General features: G+C 32.2%; 2 protein-coding genes and 1 long non-coding RNA gene across 4 annotated transcripts; 1 reads left to right on the forward strand and 2 right to left on the reverse strand.

Annotated features, from left to right (window-relative positions):
• Positions 1-242: 242 nt before the first annotated feature.
• LOC112777035 (serine carboxypeptidase-like 20) lies at positions 243-23,093 on the reverse strand. Its single transcript, XM_025821317.2, has 14 exons — positions 22,442-23,093; positions 21,101-21,252; positions 19,662-19,738; positions 18,723-18,845; positions 18,455-18,557; positions 18,258-18,295; positions 17,921-18,022; positions 17,513-17,587; positions 2,708-2,950; positions 1,882-1,947; positions 1,300-1,421; positions 1,107-1,220; positions 949-994; positions 243-569 (listed from the first exon to the last, which is right to left on the reverse strand). The coding sequence occupies exons 1-14, from the start codon at positions 22,606-22,608 to the stop codon at positions 486-488; spliced, it is 1,512 nt and encodes a 503-aa protein (XP_025677102.1). The 5' UTR covers positions 22,609-23,093; the 3' UTR covers positions 243-485.
• LOC140181973 (uncharacterized) lies at positions 3,268-6,365 on the forward strand. Of its 2 annotated transcripts, XR_011877688.1 has the most exons (3): positions 3,268-3,686; positions 3,872-4,054; positions 5,623-6,365. It is a non-coding gene; the product is annotated as an uncharacterized lncRNA (long non-coding RNA). The 2 variants fall into 2 exon arrangements; XR_011877687.1 differs by lacking the exon at positions 5,623-6,365 and having other exon boundaries at positions 3,331-3,686; positions 3,872-4,275.
• Positions 23,094-23,757: 664 nt separating the features above from the next.
• LOC112778537 (phosphoenolpyruvate carboxylase 2-like) lies at positions 23,758-25,033 on the reverse strand. Its single transcript, XM_025822845.1, has 4 exons — positions 24,939-25,033; positions 24,674-24,758; positions 23,908-24,130; positions 23,758-23,816 (listed from the first exon to the last, which is right to left on the reverse strand). The coding sequence occupies exons 1-4, from the start codon at positions 25,031-25,033 to the stop codon at positions 23,758-23,760; spliced, it is 462 nt and encodes a 153-aa protein (XP_025678630.1).
• Positions 25,034-25,498: the final 465 nt, after the last annotated feature.

Consider the following 25,498-nt stretch of genomic DNA (forward strand, 5'->3'; position numbering starts at 1 on the left):
AGAAAAGAGAAAAAAAGTAAGAAATGTTAGAAACAACACTTTTTATCAATATTAGCCAATATTTTGGACTAACACTTTATTTTTATACTATTAGGATTTAGGATTTAGAGTTTAATATTTAGGGTTTAAAAGTTTAGGGTTTAGGGTTTAGCCAACACCTTATTCTTTGGATATTGCGTTTAAAAATACGTTTGTTGGCTAAGTATTGACCCAAAATGATAAATTTTGTTGGTCTCGTAACATTGCTAAAAGACAAATTATCCTATTTATTTTGACATGTGTAACTTATGAGGACCTTGTATTGTCCTTAAAATGATACTATACTTAGTCACGAAGCCTTCTATTTGGTTTTGAACAACTGACGAGAAATCTGCCAATTTTACATTGGCAGTAAATGTGTAATGGCTACACTATATAGTTTGCTTATTATACATAACCGAATAATAACAAATTAGTACTCGGACATAGTTGAGGTGGCCTATGATTTATATGGATTTCCCTTCCAACCATCTGCTGTAAAAATCCAGTGCCTCGCGTGGCTTGTATTCAGGGACTGTGTGTCCAGCTCCCTGTTCCATGTCAGTTAGGACCGATCCCAAATTAGTCACAATGATAACTATGGTGACTTGAAATACGAGTAAATGTCCTTTCTAGTTCTAGGCTATTTGTCCTAGGACAAATCGATCCTTTACAATTCGAAAATTCCTAATTGGTTTCCGACCATCCAAGTAATTGGTCTAAGCGGTCTTCGACATATCAATATGTCACTATTTACAAGGGTTGTTTAGACTAGGTATTTACATGGTCGGCGATCAATTTGAGATTTTCGAATTGCAGAGAGTTGCTTTGTCTTTGGACAAATGGTGAGGCGCCAAAAGAGCTTTTACTACTTAAGATATGATATTTAAGTTGAAAATTAATGTTAGTGTGGTGTATTTTATGAGGTACCTTGACAGTGAGGAAGATGAGGTGGTTATTGTATGCCTGCAAGTATCTGCAACAAATGAAGTGATCTTAATTGTATATTTGTGTAAATTTTGATATATAAGTTTGAGCGGGAACGTGATTAGAAAATTGATCAAGTAGCTAGCTATAAAGAAAGGTACCCAGCAACTTGGTCATTAGAGGTCCATGGTCTCCATTCATCTATGATCTTATATCCAAGAGATCGTGTCCATGCCTCAGTTCCAGTAAATGGCACACACATATCATGGTCACCACTGTCATCAATATCATCATTCAATAAGGGATACTAATTAAGAGATTCATATATTGGTTTAACAAAAATATTCGGGATACCTGAAAATTAGTGCTCGATAGCCCATGATGGTTAGTTTCTTGTGGTATGGAATCATGCTTCCAGCATCGTGATTGTAATATATCCTTCTAGTGCATAATTCCCACGGACCCGCAACACTTTTCTGTGATTAATTAATCAATTAAACAATTCATCATTGTTTTAACTTGTCAGTCAGTCTTAAACATAACAAGAATAAGAACAAATTTTATTCAAAGGTTTCCAAGAGTTTGGATAGATCAAAGAGAAGATATGTAAATGTTCAACATATTGTGTCTCCATTTTTGCAAACAACAAAATTTTGGTTCTTCACATCTTCCCAACGATAATGATTTGGATTTGATATTAATGTAATGTAAATGTAAAGATGTTTTATCTGAATATTCAACCCTGTATTTTTTTTTATACTATGTTTAAACTTGAATCGAAGACTTTTTTTAATTAGAGTGTAAGGTATTTGAACTATTTCTATTATTATTATTTAATAAATAAAAAGGTATCCTAAATTAATATTCATAAAAGTAATTACTTTTTATATTCACTGTTTGAATGGTGATCATAAAATAAATAAACTTGTTACTTACCGGTTTAGCATGGATGGCCTGTCTGACTTCTTGGTTATTCAGCCATGAAGTTGCTACCTCATCACTCTGCTCTTTGCCAAATCAAACATACGTGATCAAATGCTAATTATTACTTTCCAAGTTTGCTCATCATGCCATTACTATGTCATGCTCATGCATTCAAATAAGACCGACACAAATTATTAGGCACACCACGTAAATATAGGATTTTTTTTAAATAAATAAATAAAATTTATTATTCAGTGATATATATTTAAAATTATTTATATTTTTGTGTATCGTTATTTATCTGAAATACATGTTTAAATATAATTTTCTCATATATCTATTTTACAATATAAAAGAGATTATAGCATAATTTATATTTTTTTTTTACAATTTGGACTATATTGCTTTGATTTTTATTTTTTAATCTAATTCAATTTAACTCAAAAGATTACGAGATAAATGATTGTGATCCAATTTGATTCAATTTAACTCAATTTAACTAACAATCATTTAACTCAATTTAACTCAAAAGATTACTGAAAATGAGATAGGTAAATATTAAATAATAAATGTATTATCTCGTATATACTACTATTGTAAATAAAATATACGTATATCTATTGTATTTACAATGATAATGAGATAAGTAATAAAATTCAAAAATATAAATATTTTTAAAAAAAGTACATATATAAATAAATAATAAATTCTATTTATTCATTTATTAAAAAAATCTGTAAATATAAACATATGCAATGAACAGGATTGAATTGATTAATATTATTTTATTTTTCGGTGAACGAATTGATTAATATTATTATTGGAAGTGAGTACTTACGACACAAGGAATGTGGCCATCTTCAGCCAACTGGGGCCACAATGTAACTGGGCCTTCTTTGACTGTGCCTTTAAGGGGCCATGCCCTACCAAACATCCTCTTCCTCACAGGGTGTGGGTGTGGCTTCTCACTTTTCCCTAATTCCTTGAAACTTGTTGGCAAACTCACATTCCCTGTTGAACCTGTATTTGAGTTATGATAGCATGGCTCTAGTATGTTGTACACATTAAGATCTTCAATGGCCTGGGACATATATATTCATATTCATAGCACACAAATTAGTCATTCTCCAATGATTATTCCTAATTAATGATATATTAACACATGAATTTATTTTGAATAAATTCTTGTATATTAGAAATATTACTTGCATACAAAAAATCAGTTATTAAATTAGCTATCATATATTTGTATATAATACACGTATTGTCAATTTATTTTTAATATTGCGTGAGAATAGTCATTTAAGAGAATGATTGTGATTATAAGGGTATATTAGTCAATTACTTCTCGTTAGTAAATATCTCTATAAGTTTGTTTGTAACTAATAATTTAGTACTTTTCTTGGTTATCTTGGAGTGCTGTGCCTAGTATATGTACCTCTCCTTTCTTCTCTGTAATACATATTCCGAATATATAAAAGTTACTTTACTCTTTCTCTATTCTCACAATTACTCTTCTTCATAAACCGTATATGGTATCAAGAGCCATGTTTCTATGGTGGATGAAATTGTAGATGATTTCCCTTCTGAAAATTCAGCTTACCACCACCTCACCAACCAAACCATTTGTTGTTCCCTTTTCTAAAAAACTCTCCAAAGCTAATTTCTTCACATGGTGGCACTTAGCAACATTGACGATCTGTGGACAACAGTTTTAGGATCATTTGGAAAAAGAGAAGGTTCCTCCAAGATTTGCATCTTCAGCAGATGAAACAACAAACATAGAAATGAACACGTTTACGTAGGTAATGTTACAGGTATGGATATTAAACATATTGGGTATTCTAGTTTGAATCATATTCCTACTTATAAAAAATATAAACTCTATGACTTATTACATGTGCCTTCAATTGCTAACAACCTCATAAGTGTTTTTAGGTTTGCCAAAGATAATAATGTATATTTTTCTTTTTAGCTTGATTTTGTATTGGTTAAATCGCAGGTTACTAAGGAGGTTCTTCTTCGAAGGAGTGTTAAAAATGGCATATACTGCTTTGAAAAAGTTGACAATCCAAAACTCACTCCTTTTGTTCTTTCTGCTTCCGTTTTGCCATTAAAGAGTGTCTCTTTAGATGTGTACCATAAGCGATTTGGTCACCCTACTATGTCAATTGTACACAATATTGTAAGTAGATGTTCACTTCTTTGTGTCAATCTTATTGTATGGCAAAATCTCACAAATTACCATATGCTTCTCCACAAACTGTTTATAATGCACCTTTAGAATTGATTGTTTCTGATGTATGGGGACCAGCCCCAATTGTGTCCTCAAAAGGATTTTGATACTATGTGACTTTCATTGATATTTATTCTAGACATACTAGTTTATACTTGTTGCATAATAAATCTCAGGTGCTGTCAGTCTTTAAACAATATAAACTAAGCATGGAAAAATAATTAGGACATTCAATTAAAGCACTACAAATGGATAATGGTGGTGAATGCCTTTCGAATTCGTTTAAACAATTTTTGGTCAATGAAGGCATTGGACACCGACTTACATGCCTACATAGTACATACCCCTCAGCAAAATGGTTTTGCTGAAAGAAAACATAGACACATTGTTAAAACTGGTTTGAGTCTTTTAGCTACTGCTCATCTTCCTCTACACTTTTGGGATAAATCTTTTTCTACTTCTATTTATTTGATTAACCGAATGCCTACATCAATTCTTAATAATTTATCTCCTCTGAAAAATGTGTATAAATGTCTTATTAAAGAAGATAGAATTATAATATCAAGAGATGTAATTTTTGATGAATCATAATTTTTTGCACCAACATTTTATACATCACACAATAATTCTGGTATATAATCTATATCAAATAATGAAATGTCACCCAGAATTTTTACCATTCTCCCCTCTTCCCTTAAGCCTACACAATCTATTTCACTTCCCTTGGAGGCTGCTTCTGTGTTTATTGAAGCAGGTACAATAGTTGCTAGACTACAACCTTAACCTCAGATCAGAACACTACACACCATCATAGCACAGCTAGTATCATTCCTCCCCTAGGTATCCAAATTGAACTTCAGGGTGATTCTACTTCCTCTCTACCCACATCACACAAAGGTAATTCTCATCATATGGTTACTAGATCAAAAACAGGTAAGCTCACACCTAAAATTTATCAGGTTAGTTACTTATCACCTAAGCTATCTCAATCTGATGTTGTTCTTAAAAATGCAAAGACTGCACTACAATCTTTAGTTTGGAGTGAAGCTGTGTTAACTGAATATAAGGCTTGGTTACATCATAATACATGCATACTAGTTGAATTACCAAAGAATGAAAAACTTATGACATGTAGAAGGGTGTTTGCTGTTAAGAAAAACTCAAAAGGGGAAGTAATTAGGCATAAAGCTAGGTTAGTAGTTAAAGGATATATTCAAACAGCAGGAATAGATTTTGATCAAGTCTTCTCTCCTATCATTAAGACAGTAACCATTAGGATAATAATTACCACTGCATTATCAAAGGGATGGAGAATTAAGCAATATGATTTTCATAATGCTTTTCTCAATGGACACTCCAACCACAAGGTTTGAACACTCCAATCTTGATGACACGTCATCTTAAGCAGTTTTTAGGGTTTTTTTAAAAATAATTTTAATCAAATTTCTTATATTTTCTAGTAGAATTTCATAACTAATCAAATATTTGAAGTTGTATTAGTATTATTATGTTTTCAGGTATTTTTGTCTCAAAATAATCAAGAAATAAGGTCTTTTTAGCAAGAAAATACAAAACCAATTCAAGGACGGTCCAACCATACAAAAGGAAGAAAACCCGATGCCCAAGCCTTCAAGCAAGGACGCCCGGCGGCTGCTCCACAAGCCCGGCGTCCTCCCATCCCCTTACACACTTCCGGCAGAAGACTCCACAAGCCCGTCGTCCCTCCTTGCCTCCAAGCCCAAGCCTGGCGTGCAATTGTCCCTAGAGGTGCAATTGGGCTTACACCCAAAGTTGAAGACCTTAAGCCCAGCGTGCAACATTCCTCAACTCCGAGGATGCAACAATTAAGCCCCAAGTCCAATTATACAAATCATAAGAAACCTTAATCTCATCCGAAGATTCAAGATTCAAGAAATTAGTTATCATTAATTCTTTCTAGAAATATAAAGATTTGGTTGTTAGAATTTGTTTCTAGATTAGATTTAAATTACTATTTTGATTTGAATTTGAAGTAGGAAGTTAGCTATTTTATCTTTCCAAAAGATAAAGATTAGGGTTAGTTTTAAATTTGAATTTTAGATAGAATTTAGGATATATATAAGTGAACCTTGATCACAGAGATCAATCATCCACCGGAGGATCACTTTCTCATAATTAGGATTAGTTTCTTTTCTATCATGAGTTACTAAACCTCTCCGTTGAAAGTTAGGAGCTCTGTTTGGTTTTAGGATTGATAATGTAAGTATTTTCTTTATTTTAATTCATGTTTTTTTTTTTTTTTTTTTTTTTTTTTTTTTTTTTTTTACTTTTTCAAGATTGAGTTTTGTTCTTCATTAATATGGGTTAGAATTATTGGAAAATATTCTATATCAGTCTTGGATTATGGTTTTATATTTGAAAAAATTAATTTCAGAATTAGTTTAAAACTCATTTCATAATCTTCACGTATCTAGATCTAATTCAAATACGTGACATATATAATTTGGCTAGTGATAGTTCTTGAAGATTGTGTGGCTTAAGAATCGAAACCGTTTTTCACCTCTTCTCTCGATTAGTTGACCAAGGGATTGGTGATTAATTGGGTTTAGAGAAATTAAATCATCAAGGGATTGTGGTTTAGTTATAAATGATTTGTTGTGAAAAGATTTTTGCTTGAATTAAATAAGAAAGCAAAAGCATCATTCTTCCAAGAATCAAACATCTCTGAAGCTTTCAACGCTCTCATTTATTGATTTTTTTTCTCAAATTCAATCATTATCCCAATTCTCTTCTTTTGTTTCTTTTATTCTTCAGGATCCACAATCCGATTTCTAAGGTTTGATCGATCTAATTATATATTTAATTAGACGTTGCTTGCCTTAATTCGCTAATCCTCGTGAGAACGATATCTTCTCACCGTTGTATTACCTGAACGATTTGGTGCACTTGTTGGCATCCATGAACTTTAATTTTCGCTCATTAAGTTTTTGACACTGTTGTCAGAAATTAATTAATCGAGATTGACAACATACGTCCGGTTAAATCGCCAACTTATATCTTGTTTTATTTAATTTAATTTTCTTTATTTTGTTTAAATTCTTCTTTCCTTCTTTTTTTTCTCTTCTTTATTCTTCTTTATTCTATAAGGTGCATTTGATTTTTCTTTGTTTGTGTATCCAAGGAACAATGGAGTCGAATGCTTCGGAAGAATGTGAGGCAATTAATATAAGGGGTGCATATCTCAGTACATCGGAAGAAACCATAAAGAGTGATTTGGCTAATCCATTAAGCCAACAAGTCCGTAATAAAAAGTTTTTAACTAATTCCCAACCTCCAACCTAAAAGACTCAACATCAAGCTAATAACGTTAAAGAAGTGTTTATTTAAAGGCAACCCAACCGTGGTTAGTTTTTCTTTTCTTTTCTTTGTTTTCATTTACATTCGTCTTCTTTCTTTCTTCTGCATGCATCACGTTATAAAAAAAATGGGTCTTTTTCTTTTCTTTTTCATTTAAACATCAGATAGTTGCATTTCTCTTTTTTTGTTTTTTTGTATTTTTTCTATTCTCCTTTTTTTGGTTTATGTTGTTTTTCAAAAATTATATATATAGATTTTGCTCTCTACTCATAATTTTTTTTTATTGATTTTAATTTTTAAAATTAGTTTTCAAAAGATTTTGCTTTATGACTACCATCATTGTTTATCTTCTAAAAGACCACTCTACATACATGCATATCACCCTTCTCAATATCACTCTTTGTTATCATACTTCACATACAAACACACATCCAAACACTACGCACATTCCACATTCACTTCATATTCACGTTCATCTTTTCTTTTTCTCTACCCACCTTTCACACTTGTACGTCCAAACTTAGAGACTTGGCCAAACTCTAAGTTTGGTATTGAAAATGGTTAGAACAACTTATTTTGTATCTGTTGAAGTATTGTTTTCAAGAACTAATAGGCCTCTATTCAAGAAGAGGACAAGTAAAAATGTGGTAAATTTGAATTATATTTCTCTAATAGTTAGTTAGATATTTCTGTTCTTTCTTTTATGCATTTCAAATTAATTTTCAAAAAAAAAACATCCAGGGATGTTTTAATTGAAAAATTAGTTTTTAAAATTTTAGCATGCATTATTCATCTTTCCCTTTTTCCTTTCTTTTTGCATCATGTTCTTTTTAAGATTTCTATCCCTGTTTTTCTTTTCTTTTCTTTACTGTTGCATCATAATTTTTTTTTTTGCTTGTTTCTCTAGCGATCAGTTTGTAAGAAGGATATCTTAATGAAAAAATTGAATGATAAATTCAAAACAAAAGTGGTGGTGCACAAAATATGTGGTTATATTTGAGAAATTTAATAAGATAATTGAATCTTGAGGAAATGGAAGGACAAGCTTCAAAAATAGAAATTCAAAGAAGTATTATGAGAATTCAACCATCAATTCCTTGAAGCAGTGAAAACAGAAAAACAGTCAAAAGCCTCAAAGATCTTCTCCCAAAATTAAAAGTGAAGTAACTGCCTTCAAGTCATATAAGACCAAAGAAATTCTCATAATATAATTCGGATCTAAGTTTTTGGAAATTCTCAAATCTTAAGTATGCAAGATTCATCAAAGATAAGAGAAGCCGAATGAAACTACAAGGATTATCATAAATCTCACTTTTGTTTTTAAAATTAATTTTGCAAACTCTTCAAATCTTTTCACTTAAGATAAACTCTGTTTACTTTTTCTTTTGCTTGAGGACAAGCAAAGTTTTAAGTTTGGTGTTGTGATGACATGACATCTTAAGCAGTTTTTAGGGTTCTTTTTAAATTGTTTTCTTAGGTTCTCTTAGAATTTTAATCAATTTTTTTATATTTTCTAGTGAAATTTCATAGCTAATCAAATATTTGTAGTTATGTTAGTATTATTGTGTTTTCAGGTGCTTTTGTCTCAAAATAATAAAAAATTAAGGCCTTTTTAGCAATAAAATAAAAAACTAATTCAAGAACGGTCCAACCAGGTCTAAAAGGAAGAGAATCGGACACCCAAGCCTTCAAACAAGGACGCCCGACAGCTGCTCCACAAGCCCCGCATCCTCCCATCCTTGCACACATGCTCGGCGGAAGACTCCACAAGCTCGGCGTCCCTCCTTGCCTCCAAGCCCAAGCATGAAATGCAATTGTCCCTGGAGGTGCAATTGGGATTACGCCCAAAGTAGAAGACCTCAAGTCCGGCGTACAAAACTCCACAACTCGCAGGATGCAACAATTAAGGCCCAAGTTCAATTACACAAATCATAAGACAACTTAATCTCATCCGAAGATTAAAGATTCAAGAGATTAGTTATCATTAATTTCTTCTAGAAATATAAAGATTTTGTTGTTAGGATTTGTTTCTAGATTAGATTTGAATTACTGTTTTGAGTTGAATTTGAAGTAAAAAGTTAGCTATCTTATCTTTTCGAAGGATAAAGATTAGGGTTAGTTTTGAATTTGAATTTTAGATAGACCTTAGGATATAAATAAGTGAACCTTGTTCACAGAGATTAATCATCAACTAGAGGATCACTCTCTCATAATTAGGATTAGTTTCTTTTCTATAGTGAGTCCCTAAACCTCCCCGTTGAAGGTTAGAGACTCTGTTTGGGTTTAAGATTGATAATGTAAGTGTTTTCTTTATTTTAATTCATACTTCTTTACTTTTTCAAAATTGAGTTTTGTTCTTTATCAATAAGGGTTAGAACTATTGGAAAATATTCTATATATGTCTTAGATTCTGATATTATATTTGAGAAAATTAATTTCGAAATTAACTTAAAACTCATCTCATAATCTTCACTTATCTAGATTATCTAGTTCGAATACGTGACATATAATTTGCCTAGTGATAGTTCTTGAAGATTGTGTGGCCAAATAATCGAAACCGTTCTTTACCTCTTTTCTCGATTAGTTGACCAAGGGATTGGCGATTAATTGGGTTTAGAGAAATTAAATCACCAAGGGATTGAGGTTTAGTTATAAATGATTTGATATGAAAAGATTTTTCCATGAATTAAATAAGAAAGCACAAGTATTATTCTTCCAAGAATCAAACATCTCCGAAGTTTTCAATGCTCTCATCTATTAATTTTCTCTCAAATTCAAGCATTCTCTCAATTCTCTTATTCTATTTCTTATTTTCTTCAAGATTCACAATCAAATTTCTAAGGTTTGATCGATCTAATTAGATATTTAATTAGAGTTGCTTTCCTTAATCCGTTAATCCTTGTGGAAATGATATCAACTCACTGTGGTATTACTTGAACGATCTGATGCACTTGCTGACATCCGTGAGCTTTAATTTTCACTCATCAAATCCTCATTTAGTTTGAAAATTAAATAAGGCTATTGATGGATTAAAACAAGCTCTCCGAGCTTGGTACTTAACTACCACTGCAGCTTTAAAAACCATAGGTTTCAATAACACTACATCTTATCCATCTCTATTCACTAGACATATTTCTCATTCTGTTATGTATATTTTAATCTATGTTGATGATATGCTGCTTACTGATAGTGATGAGAACGAAATGCATTCTATTCTTACAAAACTACATTCTAGTTTTTTACTTAAAGACCTTGGTGACTTCAATTACTTCTTAGGTATTGAAGCTGTTAAACATTCAGATAATCTTATTATGTTAAATTAGACTAAACATACATCTGAATTATTATTGAGAGCTGGTATGCAAGACTCTAGACCTATGAATACTCCAATGATATCTTCTTCTTGATTAACAGCTCAATCGGGTGCTCCCTTTGAGGATCCAACCCTGTTTAGAAGCATTCTTGGAGGTCTCCAATATGCTACTATAACCAGACCTGACATTATTTTTTCAATCAATAAAGTAAGCCAATTTATGGCCAAACCTTGTCAAGATCACTGGTGTGCATTAGGAGTGGCAATACTACCCGAACCCATGGGTACCCACCCCCACCTTACCCGTTCGAGGCAGGTAATTACCCCCTCCCGAATGGGGACGGATTCTTGGGCGGGGCAGGACGAAGTCGGGTTTAGGTTAGACCGGCCCCTACCCGCTCCGGTATATATAATATATAAAAATATATATACTTTTAATATATAATATATGTAATATATATAAAATAATTAGTAAAATAATTAATAATATTATATCATACTTAAATTTTTACTTTAATTTATGTTGTGTATATAATGAAGGTTATATAAATTTTAAAATTTAATTTAATTTATTGGATTTTAATAATTATAGGGGCAGATAAGGGTGGGGCGGGTTAGGTTTAACTTTTACTACCTGCGGGTAGAAGTAAAACAAGTTCGATAGGGTTATTATAGGGCAAGGCAGGGTCAGGTAGGGCAAAAATCCATCCCTACCCGCCCCATTTCCACCTCTATATGCAGTCAAGAAAATTTTAAGATATCTTATTGGCACTAGTGATCTAGCTTTGCATTTTTATAAGTCAATTGATTTGAGAATTACTACTTTTTCAAATTCTGATAGGGCTTCGGTCCTTGATGATACGGGGTCTACAACAGGTTATTGCATCTACTATGATCTTAATCTAGTTTCATGAAAATGTACTAAGCAAGATTAAGTGAATAGAAGTTCTACAGAAATTGAGTTTAGAGAACTAGCAACAACTTTTGCAGAATTAACATGGGTTCAAAATTTACTCCTTGAAATGCAGCAGTCCTGTCTTACCTCACCAAGTGTTTTCTGTGACAATATGTCATCAGTATTGCTTGCATACAATCCTATTCTATATTAGCAAATAAAGTACTTTGAGATGGACTTATATTTTGTTAGAGAACGTGTAATGAATGGTCTAGTTTCAGTCACTCATATACCCTCCAATGAACAAGTAGCTGACATCTTTACTAAACCGTTATCCACTATGTTGTTTGACAAATTCAAGAGCAAACTCAGATTACACAATAAATCACCATGAATTTGTGGTGGATATAAAGGGTATATTAGTCAATTATTTCTAGTTAGTAAATATCTCTAAATAAGTTTCTGTAAGTAACTAATAGTTTAGTACTTTTTTGGTTATCTTGGAGTGCTATGTTTAGTATAAATAGTGATAGTATAGCTAACAATAGTGTGGCTGGCATAGTATGTGAGAAGATCCCAGAAGATTATCAGAAGAATCCAGAAGACCATCAAGTTCTAGAAGAGCCGAGCTGAGTCAGCAGAGAAGTTAGTTGCAAGTGGGTTAGCACACTTCTGTTAATGATTCTATTAGAGAGTGTGATATGGCATGTTAGTAAGGTCTATAAATAGCATAAGGGAAGCTCATGTAGTGTGTGATTTTGACAGTGATGAATACAATGCCTTCAAATCTCTCTTTCTACTCTCGTTCATTCTTCATTCTCTTTTTCTCCTAGTTTCTTTCTTTTTCTTTAATTTGAACCCGGATCTGATACCTTTCATGGTATCAAAGCTTTGGTTCAATCACAGCAATGACAAATCCATGTTCTGCAGCTCAAATGCAATCAAGCTTCATGTCTACTCCAATCTCAATGAAACTTGACGATGAGAATTATCTACAATGGAAGGATCAAGCTGAATGAACCGTTGAAGGCAATGATATGCTGAATCATCTTACCGGTGAAGAAATTTCGAAAAAATAACTTACAATAGCAGATGCAGCTACAAGATCAATAAATCTTGAGTACAAGGCGTGAAAAAAGTAAGATGCATTGTTGAAATCATGGCTCTTTGCATCTATGTCAAAACCATTCACCACAAGGATGGTTGGATATGTGTTTACCCATGAAGTATGGCAGAGACTCGAGAATCATTTCACGTCACAGATAAAGGCTAAGGTGATGCAATTGAGAAATAGATTGAGCAGTATTCAAATTGGATCCTCCGTAAGTGACTGTGTACTTGCAATCAAGAGTATGATAGATGTGCTAGCATCAGTGGGAGAACTTGTTCGTGAAAGCGATCATGTAAACACTATTCTTCATGAATTAACTGAATAATATGCTTCTCTGATTACGTCTCTGATGACACGACCTCAGAGTATCAGTGTTGGTGAGCTAGAAGCAGTTTTAATGGCACATGAAAGTATGTTAGAAAGATTTAGAAAATTGGATCAGTTTATTCAAGCAAATATAGCACAGCATACACAAGGAAATTTCAGAGGAGGTTATCAGAATAGAGGAGGAAGAATAGGACATGCTAGAAGAACTCAGTCAAGCTATGACAGATCTGCAATGTTTGACAACAGATCTAGTATTGAAGGCACTAATAGAGGAATTTTTGGTGAAGGTTCTGGTAGAGGAGGCTTCAATGCAGGAAGAGGCAACTTCAGTGCAAGTAGAGGCAACTTTCATGAGGATAATAACTTCAGTGGAGGCAGAGATGTTGTTGACTCTCGATTTCAATTTAGAGGAAGAGGAAATGGCTCATGTGAGAGGATTCAGTGTCAGGTCTGTGGAAAATATGGCCACAGTGCTCTAAACTGCTGGCATAGATTTGATGACAATTCTAGAGGTGCTGAGAGCAATAGTTACAATAGTTACCACAACAGTAGCAATAATCGTAGAGCTGTGCCACAAGTAAGTGCGAATCTGAATAATATGATTACTACATTAGCAACACTTGATGATCCTAGCTGGTATCCAGATAGTGGTGCAACACATCACATGACATCAAACTCTTAGAATCTCTTGGAACAGCAAAAGTATGGAGGCTCAGAGAAAGTCATAGTCGGTGATGGTTCAGGTTTGCATATTCATCATGTAGGAAAATCTATTTTAAAATATAATTTGAGTGCTCAAACTTTCTTGGTAAGCAAACTGTTACATGTTCCTAATATCACTAAGAATCTCTTAAGTGTGTATCAATTCTGTTGTGATAATGGAGTTTATTTCGAATTTCATGCTGATAGATGCTGTGTGAAATCACAGGAAACCAATGATCTACTCAACCAAGGAAAATTGGAAAATGGCCTTTATAAGTTTCTCAATGTGTCAACTACTCACAACAATCCTCAATCATTAATTTCAGTAGTTAATGCAGATAAGTTCTTGTTGTGGCATGCAAGACTAGGACATGCCAATAATCATGTAATAGCTATTGTTCTTAGGAGTTGTAATGTTCCTTTTGTTGTAAATAAGACAGTGTGTGATGCTTGCTGTATTGGCAAATCACATCAACTACCATTTGCTAGTTCTAAGTCAGTATATAAAGAACCTTTAGAGCTTCTTTATTCAGATATATGGGGGCCAGCTCCTGTCCCTGATAGTTGTGGAAATAGGTACTTTGTTAATTTCATTGATGCTTGTACCAGGTATACATGGTTGTACTTAATTCGAGCCTGAAGTCAACTCAAATCAGTTTTTAATCACTTTCTTGCTATTGTTGAATTGCAATTCAATAAAAAGCTGAAAGGTTTCCAAAGCGATAATGCTACTGAATATTTGTCTTTATCTAGAGATCTACAGGCTAAGGGTATTATTCACAGGTTTTCGTGTCCTCATGTGCATCAGCAGAATGGGAATGCTGAGCGGAAGCATAGGCAAGTTGTTGAAATGGGCCTAACTTTGTTAGCTGCAACAGGTATGCCCATCCGATTTTAGGGAGAGGCATTCGCTTCAGCTACAAGAATCATTAACTATCTTCCAACGCCAACTTTACAACATTGTTCTCCTCATCATAAGGCTTTTGGCACAAAGCCTCAGTATGATAGTTTGCATGTGTTTGGGTGTTTATGTTTTCCACACCTGAGGGCTTATAACAGACACAAGTTGGATTTTTGCTCAGCTACTTGTTTGTTTCTTGGCTACAACTCTCAACATAAAGGCTACAAGTATCTTACCACTGCTGGCAAGGTTGTTATCACTAGACATATGGTGTTTTCAAAAACTATTTTTTCCTTCAAAGATAGTGATTCTCCTTTTGCCAAGTTCTAGGTTCCTAATCCTGCTTCAGAGGCTGCACCTACAATGCCAACAATTCCACATGTTCCAAAGAGTCCCAATTCATCATGCTCACACCTCTGCACCACCTTCTTCTATTCTAATGGATCCTCCTAGCTCCTCACCTTCTTCTCATTCCTCTCATCTTTCTCCTTTACACTCAGTGTCTTCCACTTCTGTCCCTATTCCTATGTCCGACTTTGAAATTATCCTACTAGCTATTGATACTCAGTGTGCTCAATCCCATAACTCTCACCCAATGGTGACTCGTGCCAAAGCTGGCATCCACAAACCTCTAGCTCTTCATGCCAAACTTGAACCTCAAACTGTTAGATAGGCCCTCAGCAATCCTTAGTGGAAGGCAGCTATGGATGCTGAGTACAATGCGCTTATGCTGAATAATACCTAGAAACTAGTGACCATACCAGAGGGCAGGGAGGCTATTGATAGCAAGTGGGTCTTTTGTACCAAGTTCAATTCAAATGGCTCCTTGCAAAAGTATAAAGCAAGGCTTGTTGCTCAGGGTTTTGCTCAGCGGCCTGGATTTGACTTTACTAAAACCTTCTGTCCGGTGGTTAAGCCAACTTCCATTCGGGTTGTTTTAACTTTAGCACTTGCCAATGCCTGGCCCATATGGCAACTTGATGTGAACAATGCGTTTCTACACGGTGATCTCGGAGAAGATCTCTATATGCAACAACCTACGTGGTATACTCAGGGTGATAAAACTCTGCTTTGTAAGCTAACCAAGGCCCTTTATGGCCTCAAACAAGCTCCTTGAGCTTGGTACCGTAAGCTGGTAGGTGGTCTCAGGAAGCTCGGTTTTGTAGCCACCAAATCCAATGTCTTTGTGTTCACCAATTTCTCAAATGGGGTCGAACATTTATTCTTGTCTATGTTGATGATATTATTGTAACCGGTGAAAGTGCTAGTGTCATTACAGATGTGATTCAAAAATTAAACATGTGATTTTTTTTCTTAAGGATCTTGGTGAGTTACAGTACTTTTTTGGGCTATAGGTCACAAGAACAGGAATGAGTGGCTTGCTGTTGTCTCAACAAAAGTACATTGGAGATGTGTTGAAAAAGGCTGGTATAGAGGGATGCAAACCATGCCAAACTCCCTTTGCCTTCCACCATGAAGCTTACGGGGATTAGTGGTGCTTTATTTGTGGATCCCAGGCTCTATCACTCTGTTGTGGGGAGTCTGCAATATATTACTATGACTAGACCCGAATTGGCATACAGTATCAGCAAGGTCTCCCAGTATATGAAAAATCTGTTAGAAACTCACTAGCTGGTTGTAAAACGTATTTTGAGGTACCTGGATGGTACTCTTACTTCTGGTTATTATTGGACAAGGACCCATCTCTAGAGATTGTTGCTTACCGTGATTCGGACTGGGGAGGTGATCCCGACGATCAAAAGTCTCAGGGGGAATATTGTGTTTTTCTTGGGAAGAATCTCGTCTCCTAGTTGTCCAAAAAGCAATCTGCCGTCACTCGCTCCAGTACCAAGGCAGAGTATCGGAGAATGGCTGACCTTGTTGCAGAGCTCATTTTGGTCAAGAATCTGATTGGTGAGCTCAGGTTTTCTCTTGCTACTCCTTCTCGGATCTATTGCGACAATTTAAATGCTGTGCTGCTTGTTGCCAATCCGATTCTGCACTCCAAATCGAAACATTTTGAGATGGACACGCACTTTGTCCATGATTTGGTCACAGCTGGGTTTGTTCGGGTTAGTCATATTCCAGGAAAGGTGCAAGCTATCGATGTTCTTACTAAGCCTCTTCTTTTTTATTCTTTCTTGTACTTTAGGGACAACCTGCAAAGTGCAAACTCTTTCTACCTTGAGTTTAAGGGAGAATGATAGTGTAGCTAGTAACAGTGTAGCTGGCATAGTATGTGAGAAGAGTCCAAAAAATTATCAGAAGAATCCAAAAGACCATCAAATTCTAGAAGAACTGAGCTGAGTCAGCAGATGAGTTAGTTGCGTTAGCACACTTCTATTAGTGATTCTGTTAGAGAGTGTGATATGGCATGTTAGTAAGGTCTATAAATAGCATAAGGAAAGCTCAGAATTATTCTTTTTTATAAATCTTATAGTGATTACACAATAATATAAAATATTTTTTACTATAAGTGTCTCAAAATTAAACTCATATATATATATATATATATATATATCCGTGATTGGAAGTCCTTCATCGTAAGTGTTATTTCTGTTCTGATTAAACTCATCATTAATATATACATCTTTTGTTTATTTATTTTTAGTATAGTTTTTATGCATTGACTCATCATTGTCATATGATAAAGTATTATTAGTGTTGCATAAGCAAAGGCAATTAAATTTTATATCTGATATCTAAAGGAAAAAAATATATATATATCATTTTTATTTATGTGGCAACATATAATTAGAAATTTGTGTAAATTTTTTGGTACTAACACTGCATAACAAAAAATTTATTTACTTTCATCTTACCCTGTCAACTTTTAGGTAACTCTTTGAGCACATATCACTTTCGTCATCATTTCCTTTGCAATAAGCTTTTACTTCCTGCAATCAAGTAATAAAATACGCAAATTATTATGAACTTAAATTGCACTTAGGAAAAAAAAAATAAAAAACTAAAGTATGACTTTTTTATTTAATTTTTGTAATTTTTTTCAAAATATTTTTACTATTTTTTATTCAATTTTATTCGTAGTGTCTTTTATTTATGTCAAAATTATTCTTGAACATTATTATTCTATCTAAAATATTAGAAAAATAATTAAAAACATCTAAAAATAATTTTGACAAAAATTAAAATATTAGAGATAAAAAATATAGCTTATCCAAAAAAATTAAAAAGAAAATCCGAAATTGTCTAATATTACAATTTACAACCTCGTAGATACTGTCGGATATGAGGCCCATCCCATGCACAAATGGGATAAAAGCGTTGCCATCGAAGGTGTTGTCCGTGACACCATTTCCAATCATATAACCCTAAACACACCAAAGAACAAAGTGTTAGGTTTAAATTTCTATCATTAGTTAACAATATTTTGCCAATTAATTTAATTTTAATATATTGATATTATAAAACGTTTTATATAATTGTCTAATAACATCTCTTTCTTTGCTAATGCAGTGAAATATAATTGGATACACAGTGCATTGAAATTGAACTAATAATTTAATTTAATTTAATCAAATCAAATTTCATAGCTTCTTTACGTACCTTGAAATTGATCACGGGCTTAATACCACCCTTGATTCCTGGAATAATAGCAGGACATGTAAATAATTTGTTATAATTTCATCTAAGGAAATATTTTCTATCTTATATGAAGAAACAATCTTGAATTGTCTGAATAAATTATAGTGCAAGTTGGAAAAAAGAAATCAAAATTCTACACACGTGTGTGTATGTGATACCTTTGACCACTTCATAAGCCAACGTGGGAACATATATTCCAGCATAAGACTCCCCGGAAATATAAAATGGATTTTCAAGAAATTCAGGGAATTCCTCAAACCACTGCCAAGAAATCATGATACATATAAATAATAGGAACTCATGGATTAATTGGATCTTATTATTGTTAGAATTTTAACTTGGTAGCTGTCATCAATAAAATATTTATTTAGTGTATTGTGAACGGAATTTATTATTGTTCCTATTAATCATATTAAGCGGGATTACCTTTAGGAGAAAAGCATGAGTATCAGATGCAGTTTGTAAGTCCCCAGTGTTGTATTTGCTGGAATTCTTGGAGTAAGAGAGACCCACCCCAGCAGGTGAATCCAAATAAATAATACTGGAAACCTGAACTAAGGTTTTATTAATTATTTTAATTCAAGAGCAATCTTATTCATTTTAAATTTCATGCAAATTAAACTTCATCAAAAATTAAAATTTTCTTCATTTTTATTCCATATACCCTACTTTAATAAGGAAAAGGTAGGTTATTAATTAAAGAGTATAATTGAGAGAATGTCTAACACATACAATGTTTTCTATAAATTAAATATTCCCCGTCATTGTGCTAATCACAGATGATATATAGATATAGTATTAGTATACAAATCTAAACAATTCTTTTTCTTTTTTGTTCGGTGTAATATATAGAACAATTCTATATATATACAAAAGAAGACAAAACAGTGATGAGCTCCACTTGTCAGTAAAGTCCAATTGCATATTGGAGTACTGGACCCACCATTTTCATATAAGGGAGCTACTCAAATGAAGATGCAAAAAACATCTTTTTATGAAGATGTTTTGTATAAAAGTATGATTTATTGATTTGGCCACACTTCAAATAAAAACAACACTTTTATAACATATCAAAATCTAACCCTACAATCTATCATCTAAGGGTCAAAAAGAAAAATCATCACATGAAGACAATTATAACATCTTCATGGGAGTACCCACCTTCATATAAATCCTCTAAATCTTCCAAAATATGACAATCCTATAACATGCAGCTCTTTTCATTATTTGTACACAATGACATAATCATCAAATCACATGGAATTCAATACCTAAAAACACATAAAATTCAGACAGATCTTGATGTAATCTAAAAAACAACAAAATTAAAACATACAAAAATGATAATAAAATTCAACTCCTAACCTTAGACCAGCTGTATGGATTGATATGCAAGGTGGGAAGATTCCCTTCCGTTCTTGAAGCCTCAAAGTTGAATGGCCCTGCATGCATGATTTCATATATCACATATATATCACCACAAAGTTTTATGGAAAAGTCTAGGGGCAACAATTTTATTGAATTTTGGCTAGTATGTAATCAGCAGAGAAAGGTGAGTCATTAGATGAAATTTCACACCAATCTCACACCATTAAATCATCATTGATGGCTATTTGATGATTACCAATCACAAAAGTTGCTGGTCCCCTAGCATTGCTCAAATTTTATTATATATTATGAAGTATAGACATTCGCTAAGTTGTCGTGTCTACGTGTCAATCATATTTCGAACACGATATTTATTAAAAATTATTTGATATACGTGTCTTTCTTGTTCAACCGTGCGTGTCTTAATAAAAAATAAAAAATTTTCTCTAAACACACTTAGACACACTTAAATATCATCACGTATTAGCGTATCTAGTGTTATTTTTAACTTATATTCTTGAAATGAATTAGAAATAATATATATTATTATTCATTAAAACAAAAAAATAAATATTTTATGTAATTAGAAATACAACAAAAATAGTTAAAAAAATAATTTATATTTTAATATCAATCAAATATCAAAATATTATTATAATTTATCTAAAAAATACTTGATATATATATATATATATATATATATATATATATATATATATATATATATATATATATGTCTTTTAAAAATTCAAAACTCATGTATCTATGTGTCCCGTACGCGTATCGTGTCGTATTCCAGTTCGTGTCAGTGTCTTTGCATCATATATATAATTTAATAGTATGATATCAAATACTATTTCAAAAATTTTATATACACATCAAAAATCAGTAATTAGTAAATAAATTATTATATATATATATATATATATATATATATATATATATATATTATTTAATTTATTTTTAATGTGTTTTATATTTGATAACTAATTTTTAGTATACATATATAAACTCATGTTTTATTTATCATAAGATAAAATATAAATGTACATATATAGTAGATAACATATATTGATGCGAGTATGCGACATAACATCTAGACATACATGACATTTTTTTGTAACCTTATCAATAATAATGGTATGTTTTCATTGTTCATAATAAGTTGATATAGATAGCACCTCTCATGAAAACGAATAAGAATATGAGACTATAACACATGGATAAGGAAATATAACCAACAATAAGAAATGTGTGGTTAGACTTGGATTGGCTATAATAATATACCCATGCCCACCATTTCTGAAACTTATTTTAAATGAGTGCGAGTGTGAGACATTTATTAAACACTAGGAATGGTACGTATATATTATTATACAGCATAATATTTAGCAGCTTAATTAATTATTAAGTAGTTAGTTAATAATTATAATTACCATGCTCATAAACGAAGCCATCGAAGCTAGAACAACCTGGTCCACCATTCAACCATAGAACAACTGGATCCTTTGCTGGATTTCTTTCGGAACTTACAAAGTAGTAGAACAGGTTCTTCCCACTCTCAACATTTCCATCAACAGTTATATATCTAAACCCAATTTAATAATAATAATAATAATAATAATAATAATAATAATAATAATAATATTCAAAGTAGTTAATAATTGTGGAATCAAAATCATATATAATAGCTTATAAATTCATTGGTGAATTAACACGCACGCACGCGTGCGCGCACACACACATATGGTGAATTCTACCGTACCCTCTTTAAAATAAAGGATAAATTATCCCTTGTGATATATACAGTGATTATTGATAATTATCTTTCTATCAGAGTTTCAAGATCCACGTTATCTTCTCTTTCCTTTTTAATTGACGCTGTGTTTCTCTTGATACTTGATAACAAAGTCATTTTCATCATTCCACCAAATACACTTCTTCTTCTCCAATTTTAAAATTCTAATTCCTTTTAAATCGAATAACCATTTCCAATCAATTAAGTTAGGATTTTGAACTTGTTCTTACGTTTTTAATCTCCAATTTCAACGAGCACAACTATCAATTTTTTTCAGCTCTCTTCTTTTTAAGATTTTTTTTCGTATTAGAAGATATTACGTTCGGAGAAAAACAAGAGGGTATGGGTTTGTACGACAGATATGAATTTGCACCATAAATAAAATTCTTGTAGGTAATTAATGACATGAATAATAAAATAATTAATTAATATTTGAGGCGAATGTGAATATTAAAATACTTATTCTATTTTGTCTTATTGATATCTGAATAATAATTTAATATTTTTTATGACAATATAATAGTTTAATATGCTCCCACCAATGCATTAGTTTTTTTTTTTTTTTTAAATTAGGGAAGAGATGTATTTGGTGGAGATAATGAAAATGACACTGTTATTAAATTTTAAGAGAAACATAAAGAAAAGAGAAGATAACATGAATCTTAGAATTCTAATGAAAGGATAATTTATCAATAATTACTGTATATATCACAATGGATAATTTACCCTTTATTTTAGTGAGAGTATGATAGAGTTCACCTATATATATATATATATATATATATATATATATATATATATATATATATATATATATATATATATATATATATGTCTTACAAAAAATATAGATATTAATGATAGTGGATGGAATATGTCTAAATAAAAGGTGCAACATTACAGGCTGACAATTAGGATAAATTTCATCATAATCATGAAAAATAAATAAATAATAATGTGTGTATTATTGCACATATACCCGGAATAATGCTTGGATGGGAAAGAAGTTTTGAAGCCAGGGAGTTGTGTGATAAGAGAGGATGGAGGGGCAGCTTCAATAGAGATCCAAGGAGCAAAAGCAATGCAAAGTGACGATAAAGCTACGCAAAGTACCAAGTTGTGTTGGTCTATCATCCTCATCATCATTCTCTCCTCTTAATTATACTTTTAATTTTGGCTCCTTTTTGGGTGAGACGATAAAATATAAACTATAGTTGATCGAGGATGGAGCAATGAAATGGGTTGATGAAGCTAGTTTTTAAGATGTGGAAGAACCTAATAAGATTTCATAGTTATTAAATAGTTGTAGTAGTCAAGCATCTGTTTATATATATATATAGCAGTCACTAGTCAAGCATTTAATTGATTAATACTAGTTGAAAAAGAGATCGATGAATAGAGGATTGAATATAATCAATAAGGACAAATTGCAAGATAAATTTTAAATTAGTTTTTCAAGTTTTAATCTGTCTCTTAAAATTTTAATTTATTCAAGTTATTCTTTGAACTTAACATCTGTTATTCACATTAATTTCTAACTCTATTTCTACCGCAAACACTACAAGAAAAATATACATTCAAGTACACTTGAGAAGTGTAGCTTAAAAAAAAAATGCCTTAGGCAAGGCTATGCTTTTCGGACCGCGGAGACGCTTTTAGTAGGGGATGCCTATTCCATCGTTGCCTATTCCATCGTTGTCTATTTTCAAAGGCTACGCTTTTAGCTTTGGGAATAGGGTGTACTTTTCAAGTGATGCTGTTCAAGATCAAAGGCTACACTTTTCAGCTTTCTATTTTTACCAGAATAGGCTACGCTTTTCAGTGCTGCTGCATCACCTGTAAAGCGTAGTCACATTGTATACCATGACTACCGTTTATAAGTGTAGCCTTAGGTTCCTCATTTTCTTTGTATACCATAGCTACTGTATATAAGTATAGCCTTAGGTCCCTCATTGTTTTTTTTCTTATATATATATATATATATATATATATATATATATATATATATATATATTAATAATTTTTTTAAATCTAATATTTAATAATATAATTATATATAATCCTATATTTTTAATTAAATTATTAAAATATTATAAAATAAAAATAAATACATAATAATACTATGCAATATTCTTTAAATAATAAAAATTATCTTTAAACAAAATTTAGGCTGCCATAATAAATTAGCAGGCATAAGATCTTCTATTTGAGAATAATACAAATTATTTCTCTAAAAATAAATTACTTTAAACATAAGATTTTCTATTTGGAAATAATACAAATTAGCAGCCATCATTATTTTCTAGCTAGTAAGCAAACATCCTTTGTCACTTCAGGAGTCACTTTCTGATTACCTGAATCATCATATAAAACATGAATTATATGCTGACCCTTCCATTTTAATGTATATTGAGAGAATATTTCTTGCAACAATTAAGATCATACCATCCCGATCACCACACATCCAAGATGAGAATTGAATAAGAGGAGCATTGTAAGGTACACGCTCATTTATCCCTATGTTCTTCAAAGCTGTATTGAGCCGACGTAGAAATTTTGGCATTCCCATCCAAATTGTTTTGTGAAAGTAGCTCATTCCTGCTCTCATCTCATCTTGTGGTGTTGGAGGAGTTCTCCTGATTTCGTCCGTTTGAAATGCAGCTTGAATCTACACAAACAAAAGTTACATAAGAAGCTTATTGGAGATATAATTCTCTGCAGCACAACTTCAAACACAGATGATTAATAAAAATGCTTCACCATGTAAGAAAATGAATCTTGGAATTACTTTAGTTGTCTTTGTTTCTTTTTTTAATTGTTCAATTGTAATAAGTTCCACTATAAGTGTTGAGCTCTTTCTTTCTTTCAAAAAGAAAAAATCTTGGAATTATAAAGAATGAAGCACTTGATACCATTGTCTATATTCTTGATTGAATAAATATATTTAGAGTATATTTTTAGTATTTTAAGTACACAAATTAAGAAAGAAAAAGAAATCACCAAATTTACTTTCTAGTTTGCATTGCTGAAATGTACTTGTCCTGTTTTGGTGGAAAAGATCAGATAGCATATGAATTATCAATTTACATTAAGTGAAAAAATTGTAATTTCACATCTAAAGGTGCAATTGATTATAGGTAGTTTAGAACTCCAACATTCTATCTAACAAGAACCGAAATAAGAGAAAGATTCGAATGATTTCATCACTTACCTTCGGCTGCAAAGCCTCATCAAGCTCCTGCTTATCATCAAGAGTGATGTCTTTGGCGTACAATTGAGATAAACAATTCCGGATCCTGAAGAAAGCATTAAAAGTGGTTACATTGGTTTAAAGGAGAACTTGGCTATGGCTTCAGAACAACAAGCACCACAAAGATCTGAAACTATTTGTGCTGCCCGAACTTAAAATTTTAGGAACATGAAGCTCAAATTAAAACACATGGAATTAGTTAACAGATAGAGTGAAGAGGAGGTACCTGTCACAGATTTGAACCTGTTCCATCATGGACACCGTTCTTTGCTGATCAGCTTCTGGAAGTGATTCCAAACCAGCTAACATGCTCTTATCCATGATTCAACCAGGGATTTTGGAGAAGAAACTCAAACCCCAGAAACAAAATTGAAACTAGTTAACTAATAATAAAAGAGAATGAAACTAAAGACCAAAAAAAAAAAAATAGAAGGCAAACAAAACTTAACCAAAGATGAAGCAGAAATTTGTTCAGAAGATGAAGCTAAAGACCTTGTAGTTCTTTTGGAAATTTGTGCAGCTTCCTCTGAATTCATGTTTCCTCTGATAAAATCAACAATGAAATCATCAATTTGGAATCAAAATTTTGAAAAAACAAATTGTAATGGATTCCATGTACTATTAGGAGTGATAATCAATAAACAACAATCCATTGTACTGGACTTCACATAACACAACCTGAAAGAACTTACCACTAACTCTAATGGATATATTAATCAGATTTATGAAAGCTTCGTCATCATCATACGGTGAAATTAAACTTGAGTGATATCAAAGCCTCAGTTC

Source organism: Arachis hypogaea, chromosome 19 (genome assembly GCF_003086295.3).
Source record: "Arachis hypogaea cultivar Tifrunner chromosome 19, arahy.Tifrunner.gnm2.J5K5, whole genome shotgun sequence".
Taxonomy (NCBI): Eukaryota; Viridiplantae; Streptophyta; class Magnoliopsida; order Fabales; family Fabaceae; genus Arachis; species Arachis hypogaea.

Excerpts from the sequence above, each read along its gene's own strand:
- LOC112777035 (XM_025821317.2), bottom strand. The coding sequence starts at position 22,608 with ATGATGATGAGGATGATAGACCAACACAACTTGGTACTTTGCGTAGCT. Across the intron at positions 1,948-2,707 it reads ATGGCCACATTCCTTGTGTC|AGTGATGAGGTAGCAACTTC; the intron begins GTAAGTACTCAC and ends GGCAAAGAGCAG. Across the intron at positions 570-948 it reads TCATCTTCCTCACTGTCAAG|GGAGCTGGACACACAGTCCC; the intron begins GTACCTCATAAA and ends GACATGGAACAG.
- LOC112778537 (XM_025822845.1), bottom strand. The coding sequence starts at position 25,033 with ATGGATAAGAGCATGTTAGCTGGTTTGGAATCACTTCCAGAAGCTGAT. Across the intron at positions 24,759-24,938 it reads CAGGTTCAAATCTGTGACAG|GATCCGGAATTGTTTATCTC; the intron begins GTACCTCCTCTT and ends TGCTTTCTTCAG. Across the intron at positions 23,817-23,907 it reads GATGTGTGGTGATCGGGATG|GTAATCAGAAAGTGACTCCT; the intron begins GTATGATCTTAA and ends ATGATGATTCAG.